This window comes from Nannospalax galili, unplaced genomic scaffold (genome assembly GCF_000622305.1).
Source record: "Nannospalax galili isolate Female #2095 unplaced genomic scaffold, S.galili_v1.0 scaffold286, whole genome shotgun sequence".
In the NCBI taxonomy this organism is placed as follows: domain Eukaryota; kingdom Metazoa; phylum Chordata; class Mammalia; order Rodentia; family Spalacidae; genus Nannospalax; species Nannospalax galili.
The window spans coordinates 14,402,076-14,424,200 of NW_008359442.1; the positions used below are offsets into that span (position 1 = coordinate 14,402,076).

Genomic DNA, 22,125 nt, shown 5'->3' on the forward strand with positions numbered 1-22,125 from the left:
TGTGCCAACCTCTGATCCAGCATTCCTCTCTGGCAAGCCCTCCTACAAACACACTGTGTGTTCTGCCCACTGTTGAGATAAGGACGCTCTGGCTAAAGGTACATCAGATAATGGCATTGGTGGCCAAATCCCTGTCTTGCTGCCTCATGAGAGACTCCAGGGCTGGGTAAGAGCAGGCAGGGCACTCCCACTGGCTCGTCAGTTGAAGCCACTCTGGAGAGGGTCAGCCCACCAGAAAATTCACTTGTCTTTGCCATCTGCTGACCATGAGTGAACGGCCCTTTCTGAGTCCAGAGGGAGCTGGAGGATCTCACATCAACAAAGGTTCCCAGAGCTCCCTGGAGGAGGAGTCTGCTGCTGACTCGGAGGCTCGGCACAGCCTGGGTGTCCTCCATGTCTCCTACAGTGTCAGGTAAGGGGGCTCCACTGCAGAAAACTAGGGTTCCCACCATCTCTGTTGCCTCTTGAGTGGGCCTGGGAGCCTTGGGGTGTCTACTTAGTAGGTCATGGTGGAGGTGGGCAAGGCTGCCAAGGGATAATAGCAACAGTAGTGAATAGTTCCTCCTTCTGCCCAGGGCAGGACCCGGCCATTAAACTGTGCCCTGTCTGGTGCTGTTCATTGCCTCACATCACTTTTGGTTGCCCACACCCCTTCCTTGGATTGTCTATCACCTGCCCTGTGTAGATGGAAAGGGCTCAGAGAGTCTGGGTTCTGGAGGCACAAGATGGAATGAAGTACTGTAGGGTCCACCTCAAGAATGACCAGTGCGTTTGTTAGCATCCCACAGCCAGACAGAGAGACCTGACATTCAGAGCTGTTACCAGGTGCCCTTCCCTTGGGTGGTGGCCAGCTGGCTGTCCATACCTCTCCAAGGACTGCAGAGCAGGCCATAGAGGTTGAAATATAGTGCAAAGTTGTCCAGTGACAACTGGGGCAGGGTAGAGCTGGGTTTAGCACTGGAGAACCCAGGTCTGGCTCCTTCCAGGACCCTACACTGACTTTGATCTCATGGAATTTTCTTTAAAGTAACCGTGTTGGGCCCTGGTGGGATATCAAATCACACCGGCAGCGGTGGGAACGGCAGATCCTCAAAGATGTCTCCTTGTACTTGGAGAGTGGGCAGATAATGTGCATCTTGGGCAGTTCAGGTAAGCAGCTCTACTTCCCAGCGAGAGCTCTGGGGAGGTTTGGACTTAAGTACCACACTGAAGAAGTAAATTTAAAGTGTAGAAAGACCATGTATTTGGTATTAGAATGAAATTTAATGACATGTCTGACTGTGAATGGAACTTGATACCAATCTGAAGCCTTGAGAAAAGTCCCTGAAAGAGTGAGCAGTCCTACCTGACATGTAAGTGCATTTTCTGTTTGTTTGTTTGTTTGTTTGTATGCTCCTGGTGTTGGGGTTCAACTCAGCCTGATGCCTGCTAGATAAGCTCTCTACCACTGAGTCCCAGCCCTAGCCCTGCAAGTAGTTTCCTATTTCCAAGTATGGAGAGTCCTGGCCAAGGTGGCTAGCATGCAGGGGGTGCTTAGCATCCTATCTAGAGACAGGGTAAGGCAGTAAATGAGCACAAAAATGCCCACTTACCACCCATATTTCATGTCACTGGCCCTTTCTCTTTATGCTGCTCTTCAGACACACAATTGAGAATAGAGAATAATATAAAATATCCATGTGTCAATATCAAGCCTTATCAGCACACATATTTGCTTTGGGTCTCTTTCTTTTTTAAGACATTAAGCATTACAGATAGTGCAGAGGCATCTCTTGTGTCTATTCCCCATGTCTTTCCCTCTACTTTGCAGAGGAAACTGTAATGTTTGAGCCCGACTTCCATGTTTGTTTTTGTGCCTTGTATCAACTACTCATTTTCCTGGGATGGATTTCCTCTCAGGTCCCTGTGAGGCTCACAGGTGTGAATTCTCAGGGCCAACATTTTCAGCATCTGGGGAAGGGGTGCACTGGCCGCTGGTGGCCCCTGGATGGCACAGTTCAGGGCTGTGGGTTGTAGAACAATGGGTTGTTCTACATGTCTTAATTTAAGGATTCTGACAAATTTATCTCTATAAAAGCCTCTTGATTGAGCAACTGCTTGCAGATTGCTGACTTTTAACCCACTGTCTACTTGCATTACTCTCTTTCCTAGACATAGGCAATGCAAGTCTGTGACAAGAATTAGGCATGGCATTGGTTTGGATGTGATTTGAGTGTGTCCCCCCAAATTCTGTGTTAGAAGCTTGTTCCCCATTGTAGAAATGTTGAGAAACACTGGAATCTCTAAGAAGTGAGGTCTAGTGGAAGATGATTAGGCCATGGGGCATAACCCCTGAAAGTATTACTGTAGTTCTTACAGGGCCTGGATTAGCTCCCACTATAGCAAATTGGTATAAAAGGTAGGCCTGATCCCTGAATCCCTCTGGCTTCTTGTCTCACCATGCAGTCTCTCCGTCTTACATGTCATCACACTGTGATGGTATTTACCATGCTGTGACTTAGCCAAAAGGCTGTCCCTAGAGCTGAGCAGATAAACTTTGAATCTCCAAAACTGTGAGCTAACACACACAGACACACAGACACACAGATACACACACACACACACACACACACACACACACACACTAATTACTAATTACCCAATCTCAGGTATTTTACTATAGCAATGGAAAATGGATTAAGATAGCCTCAAGTTAAACCCATGACTGCTTGTCTGCTACAGCACATGCACAGCTCTATGGCAACAGTAATATTAAGGTTACATGCAAAGATATTCCCTTAGTTCAACTGGACTGCTATAAGACAATACTAGATACTGCTTATAATGTATGAGCAACAGATACTTATTCCCTATAGTCCTAGAGACTGACACCTAAGATCAATTGATTGACACATGTAGTGAGTGGTGAGGGTGGGTGTTTAGCTGTTTGTTATGGTGAACAAAACACTTGACATAAGCAGTTTAAAGAAGGTCGAGTTTATTTTGACTCATGGTTTCAGAGGGTTCAGTTCATCATAGCTGGGAGCTATGACAGAGCAGCTTACATCACAATGGACAGTTAGCAGAGAGGAAATAGGAGAAGGCCAGATACAAGATCTGCCCAAGGACACCTCTACCTCTTCTAGCTAATCCCTACCTCCTACAGTTTCCAGAACCTCCCCAAATAGCACCACCAACTGAGGATCCACATGAGCCTATGGGGAACATTTCATACTCAAATCATAGTAAGAGCCTTCCTCATACACAGTTATTTTTTTCACTCAGTCTCACATAGTGGAAGGGATAAAGGGCTTCTCTAAAATCTCTTTAATTATTTTTGCATGTGTGGGTACAGGGCGCACATGTCTGTGCATTTGTGAAGTCCAGAGGTCAACCTTGGTTGTCTTCTTCAGCCACTTCTCCATCTAGGTTTTTGAGACTCTTACTTTTATCTGGAACTTACTGATTCAGCTAGGCTGGCTGGCTGGTCAGCAAGCCCAGGGATCCTCCTGTCTCTACCTCCCCAGTGTCAGGGTTACAGGCATGTGCCACTATGCCCAGGATTTTGACATGGGTTGTGGAGTCTGAACTCAGGTTCTCATGCTTGGACAGAAAACACTTTACCAACTGAACCATCTCTCAAGCCCTCAAATGTCTTTTATAAGGGTACTAATCCCAATCATGACGGCTGTGCCCCCACAACTGTATTAGTTCCCAAGACCATATTGTAATGCGATATCAGGCACCTGAAGAATCTATTTCCATAGTGGTGTGTTATGTTGGGTAGCAAGTTAGTGCTCTCTATTGTTCAATGAGACCTGGAGGCAAGAAGGGAGAGCCCTGAGGGTCCCGTATGAGGCCGAGAAGCAGCAGCCTCGAGGTGAGTGTAGGCAGCTGCAGTGGCAGACAGAGGGGATAGGCAGCGGTAGCAAATGCTGAGAGGTCAAACACCACCCAGATGAGTTCACTGGATTTGGTGACAAGAAAGTCGCCCTAATGTCGTTGGGGAAACCAGTCTTGATATGGTGGTGAGGCTAGAACCCAGGTTACAGGATATTTAGATCTTTGGTCAGAGTTGAGGTTAGACTCAGAAATGTCAGGTCTGGGAGGCTCTGATTGGAGGAACCACACAGGAAGTCAAGGATCATGACAGGAAAGTTAGAGCACAACTCCAATAAAGTCATTTTTCCTCCTCCATCTGTGTATGTGGTGCTGGGATTGAACCAGTGTCTTGTGCATATCAGACAAATGTTCTACAACTGAGCTTCTTTTCCAGCTCAAAATTAATTTCTTTATAATTTTTTTGAGATAGGTAGCCCTGACTAGCCTGAAACTCTTATGTAGCCTAGGCTGGCCTCAAACTCACAGAGATCTGTCTGCCTCTGCCTCCCAAATGTTGGAATTAAAAGCAGGCACTGAGCCTGCCACAATGTATTTTTATTTTTATTTTTATGTGCATGAGTGTTTATCTTGTATGTATGTAAGTGAACCACGGGCATACAATGCCAGTGGAGGTAAGAAGAGGGCCTCAGATTCCTTGGAACTGGAGTTGCAGATGATTGTAACCTGCTTGTGGGTGTTGGGAATCTGACTTGTGTTCTCAGTAAGAGCAGCTAGTGCTCTTAAGCTCTGAGCCTTCACTTCAGCCCCTTCCTGCATATATGTATATATATGCACGTGGGTGCAATGTCTGCCAGGCCAGAAGAGGGTGGAGGATCCCCTGGAGTTAGTGACAGTTGTCAGCCTCCTTGTGGGTTCTGGAAACGAAACCCTGGTCCTTTGCAAGAGCAGTGAGTACTTCTAATCACTGAATCATCTCTCTAGAAAGAGAGCTACTTTCTTGTCACCAAATGCAGTGGACACTTTTTCTTGGTGTGTTGGCCCGTTACTAGGCTTGTCACCCTTCACTCAGAGGACAAATGGGGTGGACTTATTTGGGCCCTAGGATTTGGATCCAGGGGGCAATGGAGAGGGGCAGTCAGGTCCCACCATAGCACAAAGGGTCTAGGGAAGTTCTCCACTGTCCTCATGCAGGGGCTCCTCCACGGCCTTCTCTTGTCACCTCCAGGCTCAGGGAAAACTACACTGCTGGACGCTATCTCCGGGAGGCTGAGGCGCACTGGGACCCTGGAAGGGGAGGTGTTTGTGAACGGCCGCTCCCTGCGCAGGGACCAGTTCCAGGACTGCTTCTCCTACGTCCTGCAGGTGGGCACGTCCCTGGTCCTGTTCCCCCACTCCCCTGGGTTCAAGTGATGCTGAAGTCTCCTTCCCCGCATCCGCAGAGCGACGTCTTTCTGAGCAGCCTCACTGTGCGTGAGACGCTGAGCTACACAGCGATGCTGGCCCTGCGCCGCAGCTCCACAGACTTCTACCATAAAAAGGTGAGTGAACGGCACGCCTTTGATCCCAGCACTTGGGAGGCAGAGGCAGGCGGATCTCTGTGGGGCCCGCCCAGTCTTCATAACGAGGTCTGGGTCAACGGGGCCTACAAGGGGGCCCCCGCCCCAAAAGAACAAAAAAAAAAAAAAAAAAAAAAAAGGTGAGTGAAACTGGGGTGAGGGCTACTCCCCAGGTTGGAGACCTGGTGCCTCAGCAGCCCCTCTTCCAGCCACCTCCTGGCCTCACCCATTCTCCTCCTTGCTTTAACCCTGGTACTCTGTTCCACTGGCGCCATCCTAGGTGGCAGTCACATATGCCTTTTGAACACCTGAAAAGTGACCAGTCCAGCCTAAGATGTTCTGCAGGCATGTGGCTGGACTTCCCACAGTGTGAGAAAACAGTGTGTTATCTCATCCGGAATGAGAAAATACTAACACAATTTTAAATTATTTGTGTGTGTGTGTGTGTGTGTGTGTGTGTGTGTGTGTGCGTGTGTGTGCACAAATACCTCACCTGTGGCTGTCAAAAGACGATCTGTGGGAATCTGTCACCTTATGGCTTTCAGGACCAAATTCAAGTCGGCTTGGTGGCAAGCCCTCTTACCTGCTGAGCCATCTCCTCTGCATTTTGAGGCATCTTGAAGGGGCCTCATTCAAAATAGTCTTGAGTTCATGAAGAAAGAAACTCTGGAGTTATCACTTTTTCTAGGTTCCAGTTTGTATGTTAAATGTACCCATTTTGGAAGTAGCCACAGGTAAACACACCCTAACCTTACCTGGAAATGTTGCTCAGTTCTGTGTACGAAGTTCTGGGATTTCCCAGGTAGAGCTGTCACCTGTAAAAAGGCACAGTTCTCTGGGAAGCAGGCTTGCTTGTTATGTCTTAGGTGAGAGACTGTCTTCCACTTGAGACTCCTGAACAATTCTGGGGGACAGATTTTACTCTGGAGGTGCCCACTCCTCATCAAGCCTATCATACTGGATGCTCCTGAGAGGCAGGTGTGTGTAGGCACGTTCACATGGCTTGGAGGTCCTGACCAAGTGGCAGATGAAAAGCCAGGGCACACAGCCCCTCTGCTTTCTCTCTGCATGCTTTAGCATTTCTCTATCAAAATGAAGAGGACAAATCTTACTTAAAAAGTCTTTTTCTTTTTTGCAGTGCTGATGCACGTGCTAGGTAAACCACTCTTTCACTGAGTTCATCCTCAGCCCGTAATTGGTATGTTGGTAGAAGAAATGAAAACAGGAAAGATTCTTAAGAAATTGTGATTTATTTACCCTACTGAGACCATCTGAGAAGTCTATGTGCTTAAATATTCAGCTGTGGGGACCTTGAAACCAACTGATGACAAGTTTACCCTCTAATTAGTGTTCCTAGTGGCTGCCGCAGAGAGCCCAGAAATGCCCTGCAAAGGTTGACAGGACAGATTTGTGCCTGTTCATGGGTACTTTCTGAGCAAATCCAGACAATGGCGTCTGGACTCTTATTAACTTAGTAAAAATGACATGCTGGTTTTGGCAGAAGGGATAGCCTAGCAAGGTCTACTCTGCCCTCAGAGAACCTGTAGGAAAGCGGGGTGATGAGAGCAGGCCGTGACTGCTTGGCTGGTGTTCCTGGGCCACAAAGAGTCCAGAGAGTCCTCTTGGTCCCAACTTTGCCATTTGTTAATGGCAGGACCTAGGCAAAATTATGAACCACTCTGAATAGCTGTTTTTCCCTATAATAAGTAGAATGATAATACATCTTACTTGTGGTCAATGTGAGGAATAAATCAGATTATGTGAAGAAGAGAGTAAGGGTCCAGAGCATAAAAACAGAGTTCCATTTCCAACAGGTTGCAAAATATCAAAGAACGCCTGGCTGGGACATGAGACATGGGAGACAGGTTAAGTCAATATCTCCTATATCTGTCCCTTTGAAGACAAGAGGGGCAAGCTTACTGCTTTCCTGATGTCACAGAGGAGGCTCTCAGAAGTCTTCCCTGACCCAAACCAGGTCATGTCAAGCAAAGTTCTAGGGCCCTTCTAGTCCGGTGAGGAGAGGAGACCCTTGCTTTTCCCAGTCAATATCATACTAGCTTACTGATGCATCTTTGCCTTCTCACCATCCCTTTACCTCTACTGTAAATACGCCCTTCTGTGGGCTACATCTTCATTTTTGCTGATGATTCTGTCCCATTTCCTCTGGAATTCTGCTCCATAAGTTACCCTCTCTTTTCCTGCAATCTAGTGTAGTAGGGTTATTTTTCAAATCGATATATTGTTTTTTCTTTTCTTTTTCTTTTTGAAAGGGGCACAATTTCATTGACGGTGGATGGAAACAAATTCTTTGCCATATCCTGTTTTCAGTTTCCTGTCTGATTCCCCCAGGCCTTCCTACAGATTAAGGGGAGTGGGAGAGGGGAGCAGTAGAAGCAGAGATTTTCCAACAGGTCTCTGAGGCTGAGATAAGCTGAAGAATGGAAGAGGGAGACGGAGGCAAATGCTGGCCTTCTTAGAAAGTCAGTAAGGACTTTTTGTTGTTATTAGTATGGGACACTGAGAATAAGGAGAGGAGAGGGGCTGCTGCAGGGTGTGGGCAGAATGAAGAGGCCTGGAAAGGGAATTAGAAGTGTAGAAATGTAGCTGTGGATTATAAATTGGGTCCCATTGGAAGATCTTAAAGAGATTTGAGTAAAGATTGGAATTGTTTTTAATTGCTTCTGGAAGCCAGATTATAGTCCTCTGATGCAAAACCACATTGAGATCTGACCACCTGAGCCTCCAGGACTCACTCAAGTTACAAAAGGGAAATGGAGTTCACTTCAAACCAAACTGCATTTTTTAAAAACACATAAAGCATTTGTGATAATAAGCTTTTAAGACCCAAATACTTAAAAGTTATAACTATGCCTTTGGGACATTTTTCTGTATGGACTGGACTAAAAATGGACAAATTCTGGCAAATTTCCCTTAAGCAAATTTAAGCAGTTTTTGTTACTATAGGGACTTAAAATAATTGCATATAGGCTGGTGAGATGGCTCAGTGGGTCTGGTGGTTTGAATAAGTGTCCCCCACAGGCTCAAGTATTTGAATACTTGGTCAATTGATGGCACTGTTTGGGGAGGGCCCAGGAACTTTTAGGAGGTATGTGGCCTAACTGGAGAAAGTACATCGCTGGGGATGGCTTTGAGACACTTCTGGTTTGGCCCTCTCTGCTTCCTGTAGCTGTTTGAAGATAGTACCTCTCAGCTTTCTGCTCTTGCTGCCTCCTGCCACGCCTCTCCCACCATGATGGACTCTTATCCCTCTGGAACCATAAGCCCAAATGAACTCTTCCTTCTATGAGTTGCCTTGATCATGGTATTTTATCACAGAAACAGAAAAATAACTAATACAGTGAGAAAATGTGCTGCTGCAAGCCCACACCTGAGTTCGATCCCTAGAACCTACGTGGTGGAAGGAGAGGACTGACACCTGCAAGCTGTCCTCTGACCTCATCAGGTGCGCTGTGGCATGAGTGTACACACACACACACACACACACACACACACACACACACACTAAATTTTTACTCTACTAGACCTGATATCCCCAGGGTATAGAGAGTCTGAAGGCAGCTCCTGCACTCTAGGGAGGTGCTGCCTCTTGTGGACCATCTCCAGCCCATGAGCTGAAATAGCAGCCATGTTTCCTGCAGGTGGAGGCGGTCATGGCAGAGCTGAGTCTGAGCCACGTGGCAGACCGAATCATTGGCAACTATAATTTTGGGGGAATATCCAGTGGTGAGCGGCGCCGGGTCTCCATCGCAGCCCAGCTCCTCCAGGACCCTAGTAAGTAGGACATAGACCTGTTACCAGCTGCTGCCAGGGCATCGTCCATGTGTCTTCAGATACTTGAAGCCTTTTCTTCATAGTTCCCATTGGGAAAGGAGTGTGTATAGAACTGAAATCCCTGAGGTTTTTCCAAACTGGAGACTCCCATTTTGGGAAGCACTAAGTAATTCATTTCATGTGAGATTCCATCATCCAGGGCTAGATGGTTCTCAAGTTACAGCAGTTCAACCTTATGGTGGAGTGAAAGTGATATGCACTCAACGATATTTTTGTTCTTTGAATTTTGATCTTTCCTCAGTGATACGTGGTACCATATCCTATGATGCTGGGTATCAGCAGCAAGTCAAACTCCTGCTGACCATGAAGGGAAATAATTGATACATGCCACAGTGTTCAGTGTGGCTGAGTTCTGATGTTCAGTAGGTTAGGTGTATTAAATGCATCTTCAACTAACACATTTTTACTTTACTATGGGGTTATTGGAACAGAACTCTTGACAAGACAAGGACCATTTGCACCGAACATGTCTTAGGACTATAATATTTGTGTATTTGTGGTCCCTGAGTCTTCCATGAACATGGGGGCCCATACTGTCCATCCTTAGTTCTTCCTTGATCAGCACCACTGTGTCCACTAGAGAAAACCAAAGAGTTTTGATATGATTAAAAGTGTTCAGGAAATGGAAGGAAGTAAAGCGATGTGCTGTCAAGTGTCTATGTCATGGTGAAGGGACTATGAAGATGAGGTAGCCAATGTCCTGCCTCCTCCTGCCTGGTTTTGTCACTCTCTCCACTTGGGAAAAGCTCTTCACTTACATGCACCTGGGAGAGGACATACCGAGCCTGGATTCTTTACCCTGTGGTAGACCGAGCCTGCCTCTTCTTCTGTTGGTCCCTGGTCACCTCATGGTAAATAAGAAAATGCTCTTAAAAGCCTTTGTCACTTTGGAGGTAGGAATGAGCTACACTTAAATCCTCTAAAAAACAAAAATGCCTACCCCACTTCAGACTTCATTTCATTTCTGTGCTGTGTGAAGATCCTATTAACACTGGAAAGTGCTACTAACATGAATCAGGCTGTGCTAGCTAAAAAAGTTAACTAGTCTTTTCTTAGTCCTTTTCAAAACCTACCCACTAGCCCTTGTTCAAAGTCAGTGTCCCCTGCATGGAGCCCACGTAGTCCATACTACAAAAAGGCCTGACCTGGTCACTCTCCTGTCCTCAGGTGTGCTACAGAGCTGAGAGCTGGGCCCTCCCAGGTCAGGTTCTTTCTCCTGGGCTCAGACTGAACTCCAGTTTCCAGGCAGCTATTTCTCAGAGAAGGACTGAGCAGAGTTCTGAGTTTTAAGCACAGAGCATGCTGGGCAGTGGCTCAGCTGTCTGCCCCTTCTTTGCCGGCAGAGGTCATGATGTTCGATGAGCCAACCACAGGCCTGGACTGCATGACTGCGAATCAGATTGTCATTCTCCTAGCAGAGCTGGCTCGCAGGGACCGCATCGTGATCCTCACCATCCACCAGCCTCGCTCTGAGCTGTTCCAAGTAAGGGGATGCATCTCTTATTCTGCTCAAGACTAAGGATGTGATGTGTGGAGCTGAGAACGGCAGGGTGGGCAGAGATTTGTACTCCAGTGACTTGGGAAGGGCAAAAGATGCAGTTTACCCGGCACCTACTTCGTGTCAAGCGTGTTCCATTTACCAGCTCTTTTAGTCCACACAACAATTCTGTAGCCAGTAGCAGTAAGCCCATTTGACAGAGGAAAAGAGTACAACTTAGAAATGACTCAAAATGGAGCCCATGTCATAAGTCAGTAAACAGCTGGCAGCAGGGGCTGGGGAGATGACTCAGTAACTCAGTAACTGACTTCATAGCTCCATCACCCACATAAAAAGTGTGTATGGAGACCCATGCCTGTAATCTCAGGGCTGGGGAGGCAGAGACAGGAGAGTTTGACAGAGGAAAAGAGTACAACTTAGAAATGACTCAAAATGGAGCCCGTGTCACAAGTCAGTAAACAGCTGGCAGCAGGGGCTGGGGAGATGACTCAGTAACTCAGTAACTGACTTCATAGCTCCATCACCCACATAAAAAGTGTGTATGGAGACCCATGCCTGTAATCTCAGGGCTGGGGAGGCAGAGACAGGAGAGTCCCTGGGGTTTGCTGGCCAGCCAGTTTAACCGAATCGGTGAGCTTCAGGTTCAGTGAGAGACCCTGTCTCAAAGAATAAGGTGGAAAGCAACTGATTTTTTTTTTTTTTTGGACTTTTTGAGACAGGATCTACCTGTAGCCCCAGCTGTCCTGGAACTCACTATGTAAACGAGGCAGACCCTAAACTCACAGAGATCTGCCTGCCTTTCTCCTGAGTGTAGTGCTGGGATTATAGGTGTGCGCCACCACGTCTGGTGTTGAGAAAGACATGACGTCATCTCTGGCTTCCACAGGAACACACATGCACACCTACACACACAGAAACACGTGCACACCCACACAAACATGCACACACATGAACATGTGTACACACGTACATTGCGCCACGACGTCTGGTGTTGAGAAAGACACGACGTCATCTCTGGCTTCCACAGGAACACACACGCACACGTACACACACAGAAACACGTGCACACACATGACCATGTATGCACACATGCACACCCACACAAACATGCACACACATGAACATGTGTACACACGTACATCCCTATACATGCAGATGACCCTGTGCACACACACATGCACACACGACCACATGTGCAGCACATGAGCATGTTCACACACATGCACATGTATACTCCATGCATACACATGCGCATATATACACACATGAACACACATACATGTACACACACACGAGCACATGTACACATGAGCACTCACAAGCACACATGTACACATGAATATATGCACACATATGCACGTATGCACATGAGCACATGGACACACATGCACACATACACAGAACCGGCAATGGCATTCATGGCCCAGTATAGCTACCAAGGCTGTTTTACCACAGAATCATAGACTGGATTCCAAAAGGAACCTCATTGGTTCCTCCTAGTATTCTTTCGGTTAGCCGTCATTTGCTTTTTATAGATGAGAATCTGGTATGTCAAACATAAGCAATACACAAAACACCTCAGGTTACCGAAGGTCTATCTCTCAGTGGCATGCCCAGTAGCTCTTCTCTGCCCCAGATGTGATGATGTTGGAGCTCAGTATGATACAGCATGACCTTCAGAGGTAACCAGGCTGTTAAGCAGAGACATGTCTCTCCACATATCTCCACGACTCCAATGGACCCACAAAAATACATGACCCAGGTAACAAAGGACTAATTGGCTGCTTGGACAATTAGTTCATAAGGACATGGTGACATGAGCACACACTGACGCTGTCTTGTCTGATCAGCACTTTGACAAAATTGCCATCCTGACTTACGGAGAGCTGGTGTTCTGCGGCACACCTGTGGAAATGCTTGATTTCTTCAACAGTTGTGGTTATCCTTGTCCTGAACATTCTAACCCTTTTGACTTCTACAGTAAGTGTTTCTTTCACATTCTCCATTATGAATATTTTAAAAATATTTCTTTTCTTTGATTTCTGTCTGGATGATGCTGGCTCTTACAGATTTGGGGGTTTGGTGGTGATAGTAGTGGTGGTTTTTTTTTCAAGTAATTAATTTGGCAGGTCAATTAGCTTGTGACTTACCAGAATAAGACAGGGGTTCCTTCTCAGACTGGCGCATTCCTACGTTGTCAGACAAAAACTGAGCTGAGTCCTCTCAGACAATCCTAACGAGATTTTCTGGGTAATTAAGATTTAACAGATGGTCATTAACAACAGGTGCTTCTGTGGTGGGATGAGGCATTGTGACTAGTATTCCTGAATCACTGATGGACCATATATCATTATGTATGTGTGTGTGTGTGTGTGTGTGTGTGTGTGTGTGTGTGCGCATGTGCTCGCATTAAAAAAACAAACAAACAAACATATGGGTCTTAGCCAGGTGTGGTGGTGCATGCCTTTAATCCCAACACTTGGGAGGCAGAAGCAGGCAGATCTCTGTGAGTTCAAGGCCAGCCTGGTCTATATAGTGAGTTCCAGGTCAGCTGGGACTACAGGGAGACCCTGCCTCAAAAAGACCAAAGTAAGTAAGTAAATAAATAAAAATATATGGGTCCTATCTTTTGGGGGGAAATTTTAGTGGACTTGACGTCAGTGGATACTCAGAGCAAAGAACGAGAAATAGAAACCTACAAACGTGTCCAGATTCTTGAATCTGCCTTCAAAGAATCAGCAATCAATCACAAAATTTTGGAGAATATTCAAAGAACAAAACACCTGAAAACCTTACCCATGATTCCTTTCAAAACTAAAGACCCTCCTGGAGTGTTCTGTAAGCTGGCTGTTCTCTTGAGGTAAGAACCTTGGAAATACAGCCATGACCCATTTTAGGTCTTTATAGACATTTCCCAAAAACAAAAGAAAAGGAATTAAAATAGGCTTTGTTTGGTTTTCAGAAGAGTGACAAGAAACTTACTGAGAAATAAGCAGGCGGTGATTATGCGCCTCATCCAGAATCTGATCATGGGTCTGTTCCTCATTTTCTTCCTTCTACGGGTCCAGAACAACATGCTAGAGGGTGCTGTCCAGGACCGTGTGGGCCTGCTGTACCAGCTTGTGGGTGCTACCCCATACACAGGCATGCTCAATGCTGTGAATCTATGTAAGTGCCTTTGTGGGAGGCGCCTCTGTCTCCCCACTTATTTGCTCCAGCTGTTGCCTTGCATAAATCCATCATTATAAAAGTGGCCAGAGCTAAACTTGGCCCTCTCCAGATTCTCTGGGGAAAGGTAACTATTGAGTTAGGATCACCTTGACGTGAGGATGAGGAGCTCACCACGTGTATGTCTCTGAGGGTCTAAGGATCCAGAGAGCATGGAGTGATGTAGACTAGTAGTGCAAAGTTCAGAAAGAGCTTTCCAAAGGTCACCCTCCCCTCCACCTCCAGGAGAGTATCTTGACCATTAGGTTCTGGATCCACAGGGATCCAGCTACCAGGCTGGAGCCTATTTTGGAAGAGTCAGCACCTCACCTTCAAACTCAGTGGGGATCTGGAAGCAACACTGAGCTGCTTGGTGTTGAGGTTTTCTTCAGGAAAATAATTCCCAAAATTAGTTGGTAGTAGTAACACCAACTACAGGAAACGAGAAGGATTTTTTGTCAAGCTGGTCCTAGATGAACGTGGGGGACAATGCAAAGTCTCTGAGCCATTGTCAAGTGTAGGCTGCAGTGGGGGACCCCAAACACTCATCCACTCCCTCTTTATGTGTGCTGGAAAGCAAGTGTGGAGGCTTTTGTAACTACATCACAACCCAGGTAGTGTGAAGATTTCTGGGCTGGGGGTTTACTGTCCTTCCATGACTAGAGTCTTCCCAGTTGGTCCTTTCTATCCAGACCTGACAGACCTCAAGTTTAGCTTGAGATAGCCTTTCCTTCCTCAGCTGTGTAGTGACTGACTGTTCTGGAACCTGCTTTCCATGCCAGTTCCTGTGTTGAGGGCTGTCAGTGACCAGGAGAGTCAAGACGGCCTGTACCAGAAGTGGCAGATGCTGCTGGCCTACGTTCTGCATGTGCTCCCCTTCAGCATCATCGCCACCATGATTTTCAGCAGTGTGTGTTACTGGTAAGAGAGGGTTCAGCAGCATTCAGGTCACTAGACTCAGGCTCCCCAGGGAGTCACGGGGGCTGATGGGACATCAAAAGAGAACTACAGGGTGACTGACTCCATGTTCTCTGCTCTGTAGGATCTAGAACATTTTTTTCCCCATTAATATCTAGTGCAACGTCCTGTCTTTTCAGGACATGTATTTTGTTACAAGTAGAATAACCCAACTGAGGGTTGCATGGGACCTGAGAGCAGGCCAGCCAGGTTATCTATGTCAGCAAAGAACATGCTGCTACTCCCTGAGAGTCTAAGGTAGAGAAGAGTGCTCACAGGAGTGAGACCCAGGTGCAGGGTGGCCTCCCCTAGCTGCTGCAAGCTGGAGTGCAGCAGCCCCTCAGCCAGAGGTTTTACTGACGGATTAGGATATCATAGTTTGGAGGGTGGGGGACTTCGAGGGACACCAGAAACTCCAGGAAGAAGGCATTGGGAACCATGACACATCAGTCCTGTGGGCTTCTCACTGATGGCTTTTTATTTCTCAGAACTTTACAAGGATATCAATCCAAGAATGAGCAGAGTTAAGACACTTGCATGCTTTGTTCCATAGGGAGATAGATGTTCCCTAATCACTGTGCTCTGCCTTGGGAAAACATGGAGGAAAGGAGCCAGCTTACTCTACTCCATTAGTGTCAAGGTGCTCAGCTGTCCCAAGAAGGGACTTCAGGCAGGTCTTGAGAAGATGTCAAGACCTCTCTTCATTGCCTGGATTCCTGTGCAGATTCTCCTAACTGTGACCACATAATGTTCCATGACATGCAAGATGAATCATTATTATAAACTACATGGCATGTAGGTGCAACATAAAGGAGGGCATGCTGGTAATAAGCTCCGAGACTTAGGGTTTGAGGCTAGTGTAGGCTCTTAGAAGACAGTTTTACTCAGAGAACGACAGAGGTCACCCTATGTGTTTTAGCATGTGTTGAAGCACTGATTTTGAAGACCATATGGTATTTTAGATACTGTGAGAAAGAACTAGTTCTGTGGGACTTGAGGAAATCAGGTGATTTTAAACCAGATTGAGTGCAAGCATGCGTGTCATGACTATTTTCAATACCATCGGACACAAGAATGCAGAATAATTTCCAGCAGCAACACAGCTGTTAGTCATGCAGAAAATGTTTTCATTAAGCAACAGAAATATGTAAGGAGTGCCTACTGGATGCCAGGCACAGTACTGGATGCTGCCCCAGAGCTTGCAGTTCTGAAATCTAAACATCTCAGAAAGCCAAGAGTGTTGTGTCAGCTCTTTAGCAGCATGCACAACCTGAACTCACTTAATGGCAAAGTCTGACTGGCACCAACATAGGGATCCTCATATTTATCCTACAGGAACATTCTGCTTAAAGGAATATTAATATGGCTGATTACAAGTCACAAACCCCACCACAGTAAGTGTGATCTACCCTTCCAAAACCCATCAGTGCCCACATTTAAAACTACATCTGGCCCTAAAGCATTTCAGACAAGGAATTGTAGACAAGAACAAACTTCCAGATGACTTTAAATCAAGGAACTGTAAGACTAGAAGCAGGAACACTGTTGAGGAATGCAACAGCAGCAGCTAACACACAGTGAGCTCCTGTGCTTCACATGCATTCGTTTACACAATCCTTGCAACCATTTTAAGAAGACGACGTGGAATCATTCTTGTTTATAGTTGAGGAACCTGAGGCCTATATGAGGTGTTTTCCCATCTCATATCCATTTCTTAGCTGATTACAGAGGAGGCCATGAGTGGTTGGGTGTAGAGTTTGGGGAAGAGGAATTCTTGGAGGTTTCTCAAGAAAAACTGGATGAGCAACAGTTCAATAGTTCAGAAGCAAACTCACATAAGCTCTCTCCAAAGGAAATGTCCAGTTGTGCTGTGGGTAATGAAACATTGGGAAGAGGAACAGAAACTGAAAGCCTTGGCTCAGGGAGGCACTGTCTGCCAAGCTATGGCATTAAGTGTATCTGATAACAGGAGGTGGGAAAGAATATTGAAGCAGGCACTGACTCTGCTGTGTTGGGTTCTGGAGAGTCTAGCATCTCTTTGCTAGAGACTGGACTCAGGACAGAGCTGTTGGATGGTCCAGCGAAGAGCTTTGGCAGCCATCGACGGTAAAGACACAGGACCCAAAAGCAAGAGAGGAGCACTGTCAGCAGAAAAGGGAATCCCTGGGCTGGGGGTGTGGTAGAACACTTGTCTGTTATGCACAAAGTCCTGGGTTCAATTAGCACCACAAAAGGATGTTTGTGTGCCATTTTGAGATGCTGGGAAAGTAGAATCAATTGAGCCTCAGAAACATAATAGATTTGTTAAAGAGAAGTTGCAGCTGATGCTTGAGGCTTCAGTCTGATGGTTTGGGAGGATGGGAGCATCCTTATCAAATTTTCCAGGAAAGAAATGGGTTTATCTTCTAACACACTGCATCCAGGAGGCTACATGAACACTCAAATAGAGATGTCAATCTGAGGTCTGAGTGATAAGGTGGAATATTAAGAAAAAGTAAGGATCTGGGGGTGCAGCTGGGTGGTACAGCACCTGCCATGTACACTCAAGGCCCTGGGTTCAAATGGTAGCACTACAAAGGAGAAAGAATGGGGAGATGTCCGTGGAATTGGAGGAGTAAAGGCCTGGAAAAGAGGAAGGAAGCACTGTGCATGTAAAACCCTAAGACAGGCCCATTCAGAGGGTGGGAAGAGGACAGACAGTAAGCTGATGGAGGAGGAGAGGGATGGTAGAGGAGGAGGAAGGAGCACCAGCCCAGGGCTGCAGAGGTAAAAGAAGGAAGAGCTACAAGGGGTGTGTGTGTGTATCAACCTGCTCAGCATTAGCACATGTTAAAGGAGGAGAGGCATGAGAGACAAGGTCATTGCTATCTTCCAGAAAAAAGCTCAGGAGAGTAGCAGGGTAGAAGCTAGGTTTACAGGGGAACAAGAGTGACATGGAAGGGGCAGACACTGTTTGACAAAGCAGGCTGGTATAGGGCAGGATGAAGAGGGATATTTGCTTAAGTGATTAGCAGGCTCAAAGAATGGGTTATGATAGGATGAGGTAAGGAAGAGGATCACAATCTATTTAGGACCTTGGATATAGCTCAGTGGTCAAGAGCATTCATAGCATACCCAGGGCCCCAAGTTCAATTTTCCAACACTGCAAGGCAAGCAAGCAAATAGACTGTGAGTAGATGAAAATGCAACACTAATTAGTTAAGCTGCATATCAGGTAGCTACACAGGAATCAGAACTGGGAGGTAGAGAAGAGAGTGAAATTGGGGAACTGAGAGTCAATAGTCATTTAAAATAGAGGTTTATGTTAGTCATGATGAGACCCGCCACTGGACCCCAAGTTATAAAGTGGAAACCTTAGGGATCTTAATTAGGAAGATAGAGATGGAAGTTCTTGAATGGAGATCAGCTGTTTAGGAGACATTTATGTTGTTGGCTCATCAAGGTTAACACATTGAGGAAAAGGATTGGAATGGAAGCAATGATACTTGTCCCCAGGCTACAAGTTACAAGGGGAAGGGAATTTACAGCATAAACAAATGTCCTGATTTGGACCAAAGGAAAAGGAGAGCCTTGGAGAGTGGAAGGGAGGGTATATATGGGACATGCTGGCTTCTTTTCCCTATTCTACAAATGAACTAAAGAGCCCCAAGTCTAATGAGAGTTTTAGACATGCTGTCACCCATGGAAACAGTGTAATGAGAGGAATGTACAAGCAAAGGCACAAATAAAGGTTATGCTTGTTTACAAAGAAGGTCAAATCAAGGCTGTTAGAATAAGATAACAAGTGAATGGAGTGCTTAGGTAATGAATGAAGGATGATGCAGTGAGGTGTTTCGTGCTCACAATGATCCTGCAGAACAGAGGTTCAGGGAGGGAGGGTGAGTCTTCAGTGACGGGAGTGGTGGGGTAGGAAGAACATGGTTATTTATGAAGAAGCCAAGAGAGTTCAACAGACCCACTTCTCAGCTCGTGTGACTGTTTTCTAAGTAATTTAATATTTTGCTGTGAGAGCTAAAGGAGCTGTAACAGGCAGCTCACAGTGAGTTAAAGCCAATGGAAACAGCTGTGGTAATAAGTGGGCTCCAGTGTAGGCACTGTTCCAAAGAGCCTTACAGAGGGGAGCACAACTTGCCCTGCTAACTCCCTCCACCCACTAGCCACCAAAGATTTATTCATAGAAGGCAGATGTGGTGTTTTTTCTAAAATGACAGTACTTGGAGAGGAAATTAAAGATCTTATGTTTTTCTAGGACTCTAGGGTTGTATCCCGAGGTTGCCAGATTTGGCAATTTCTCAGCTGCTCTCTTGGCCCCCCACTTAATTGGCGAATTTCTAACTCTTGTGATGCTTGGTATGGTCCAAAATCCAAATATTGTCAACAGTATAGTGGCTCTACTGAGCATCGCTGGGCTGCTTGTTGGATCTGGATTTGTCAGGTAAGATGAAACTATTTAAAGGCTTTAGGTTGGCATGACTTGTGGTCAATGATCATCTGATAAAGCCTGCTATAAGGCAAACCCACAGGAGAGCTGTGTCACTGGCTCATAGTCTGGAGGGTTTCTACTGCTTGCTAATCATTATTGCCTTGGACTTTGAACTATTCATCATTTGTTAATAAGGTGTCTTTTTACTGGAAATCTGCACAAAAGTAAGCCTATCATTGATATGACTCGCATGTAAAAAGCTGTTAAAACAAGGGAAAGAAACCAATCTTGATGCTCTAGAAAAGCTCACAGCACATTTTACAGTGTGCCTATTAGCTCCTATTTGACTGTTACAACTGAGTCTCTATTTTAGCTCTTAATTCCAAGTTATTTCTTTAAAATATTTATTTTAATTTTATGCAGATGTTTGAGTGCCTGCATACATGTATGTACACCACATGCATGCTGGTGCCCGTAGAGGCCAGAAGAGGGTGTAGGATCCCAGGGAGCTGGAGTTACAGGTGGTTGTGCTACCTAATACTGGCGTTGGGAACTGAACCTGGGGTCCTCTGAGAGCAGCAAGTGAAAATTAGATATGAGTATACAGCATAAAATACTACTCAAGAAAGAATCAGGACTAATGGACATGTTCCAAATATTACCAGTAATTATCTCTGGGTGATTTTTTTTCCTACATTTTTTTTTGTATTTTATTTATTTACTTATGTCTTTTTGAGACAGGGTCTCCCTGTAGCCCCAGTCCACCTGGAATTCACTATGTAGACCAGGCTGGCCTTGAACTCACAGAGCTCTGCCTGCCTCTGCTTCCCAAGTGCTGGGATTAAGGTGTACACCACCACTGCTGGCTTTCTTTGTATTTTATAATTCTATAATGTATCATTTTATAACCAAGAATATACACACATGCAAAACACACATATTTTTTTTAAAAGCAGAAGGGGTAAAAAATGTAAAAGACTGAAAATGTTCCAAGTGGTGGTCCTTATGGAATCTAGTAGGTAAACCATGATTCCTGGGGAATGGGAAGGGCCTTGTTAACTTAAAAATCAAAGGGCTGGTGAGATGGTTCCCTGTGTGCAAACCTGTGTGCAAACCTGTGTGCAAACATGAGGACCTGAGTTTGGATCCCCAGCACCTATGTATAAAGGTAAACACAGTCTGAATCCTAGCACTAGGGGTGAGTGTGCAGAGACGGGGGATTGCTGGGGCTGGCCAAACAGCCTAGCCACAAACAGGTGAGCTCCAGGTTCAGTTTCAGACAGAGACCAGGTCTTAAAGGAATAGGGTGGAGAGTAATAGATTAGGATACCTGACATCCTCCTCCAGCTTCCCTATGTGCATTCAGGGTCATGCACACACATGAGTATACACATACACATGTACACATGCATACACGACACACATATACACATATAATAAACAACAGCAAAAAAGGAGTATCTATTTTCATGTAATTACAGTTATGTGAGCATTGGAACAATTCATCTTCAATAAGTAAACTAGGCCAGGCTTGACTTTGCTCAGGGTGCATCCCCATGAGGTTGCCCAAAATGTACACGCTTCCTGGAGAGAGGGTTGTCCTGGAGTCAGAAGCTTCCTTTACTGCTTAGCTGACACTTGACCATGGGCAAGTCACTTTTTTCCTTTCTGAGACAGGGTCTCCCTGTAGCACCAGCTGGCCTGAAACTCTCTATGTAGACCAGGCTGGCCTTGAACTTACAGAGATCTGCCTGCTTCAGCCTCCCAAGTACTGGGATTAAAGGTGTGCACCACCTTGACTCCACTGACTTTTTTCCTTTCTAAACTGGTTTCCTCACTTATAAAATGGAGGTTCTTATCTGTGGATAAGAACCTGTCTGAGTTAGGAACCTAAAGATTAGCGACCTAAATGAGATAATCCACAGGAAGACACATTTTGAGCTAAAAATATAGAACTAGATAAAGGCGAGTTACTATAAAGCAAAGTGAGTCAGGTTTGGACCAATAAAAGATACTTTTTACATTGCATCATATTTGTCTCTACTGCTCAAGTGGGTTATTAGCATCTCTTAAATATTTTTAAGTCAACACAGGGGTTCAGAATCAAGCCAACAAGGTAGGCCCCAGCATAGGCAACATCTCCTCTTTCATAAACTCCAATCATTAGAACGCCAGTCAGCCAGGCATTATGTCATATACTTGGTGCCTGGGAACAGTAAGGGGGTGATTTGTTCTTCAAAGGAAGGCCATGGCCAACATCAGTAAACATTCTCAGGTTCTTGGCAAAAATCTTGGATTTGGCTCTACTCTTTAGGTCACAGCAACTTCCAGGCACTAGGTTTTTTTCATTTTTTTTTTTTTTTTTAAAACATTATGTCATATACTTGGTGCCTGGGAACAGTAAGGGGGTGATTTGTTCTTCAAAGGAAGGCCATGGCCAACATCAGTAAACAGTCTCAGGTTCTTGGCAAAAATCTTGGATTTGGCTCTACTCTTTAGGTCACAGCAACTTCCAGGCACTAGGTTTTTTTTCTTTTTTTTTTTTTTTTTTAAAGATGTATGAGTGTAATGCCTGCATGTATGTGAGTGCACCCGTGTCGTGCAATGCCATGGAGGCCAGAAGAGGGCTTCAGATTCCCCTGGAACTGGAGTTAAGGATGGTTCATAGCCGTCATGTGGTTGCTGGGAATCGAACCTGGGTCCTCTGCAAGAGCAGTCAGTGCTCTTAACCTCGGAGCCATTTCTCCAGCCAAAGAATAAATAATTTGATTGAAAAGGAATTCCAGTTTTTTCAATGAAATGTTTGACAA

The 22,125-nt window shown here is 45.6% G+C and overlaps 1 protein-coding gene across 1 annotated transcript in view; it reads left to right on the top strand.

Annotated features, from left to right (window-relative positions):
• Positions 1 to 142: 142 nt before the first annotated feature.
• Abcg5 (ATP binding cassette subfamily G member 5) overlaps positions 143 to 22,125 on the top strand; it is a 25,519-nt gene continuing 3,536 nt past the window's right edge. The window contains exons 1-11 of the mRNA XM_008823088.2: positions 143 to 412; positions 1,028 to 1,149; positions 5,048 to 5,184; positions 5,262 to 5,360; positions 9,038 to 9,170; positions 10,574 to 10,713; positions 12,579 to 12,708; positions 13,375 to 13,588; positions 13,691 to 13,896; positions 14,718 to 14,856; positions 19,142 to 19,327. Coding sequence (XP_008821310.1) covers positions 267 to 412; positions 1,028 to 1,149; positions 5,048 to 5,184; positions 5,262 to 5,360; positions 9,038 to 9,170; positions 10,574 to 10,713; positions 12,579 to 12,708; positions 13,375 to 13,588; positions 13,691 to 13,896; positions 14,718 to 14,856; positions 19,142 to 19,327 — 1,652 coding nt within the window. The 5' untranslated portion in view covers positions 143 to 266. The remainder of the gene's footprint in view (positions 413 to 1,027; positions 1,150 to 5,047; positions 5,185 to 5,261; positions 5,361 to 9,037; positions 9,171 to 10,573; positions 10,714 to 12,578; positions 12,709 to 13,374; positions 13,589 to 13,690; positions 13,897 to 14,717; positions 14,857 to 19,141; positions 19,328 to 22,125) is intronic.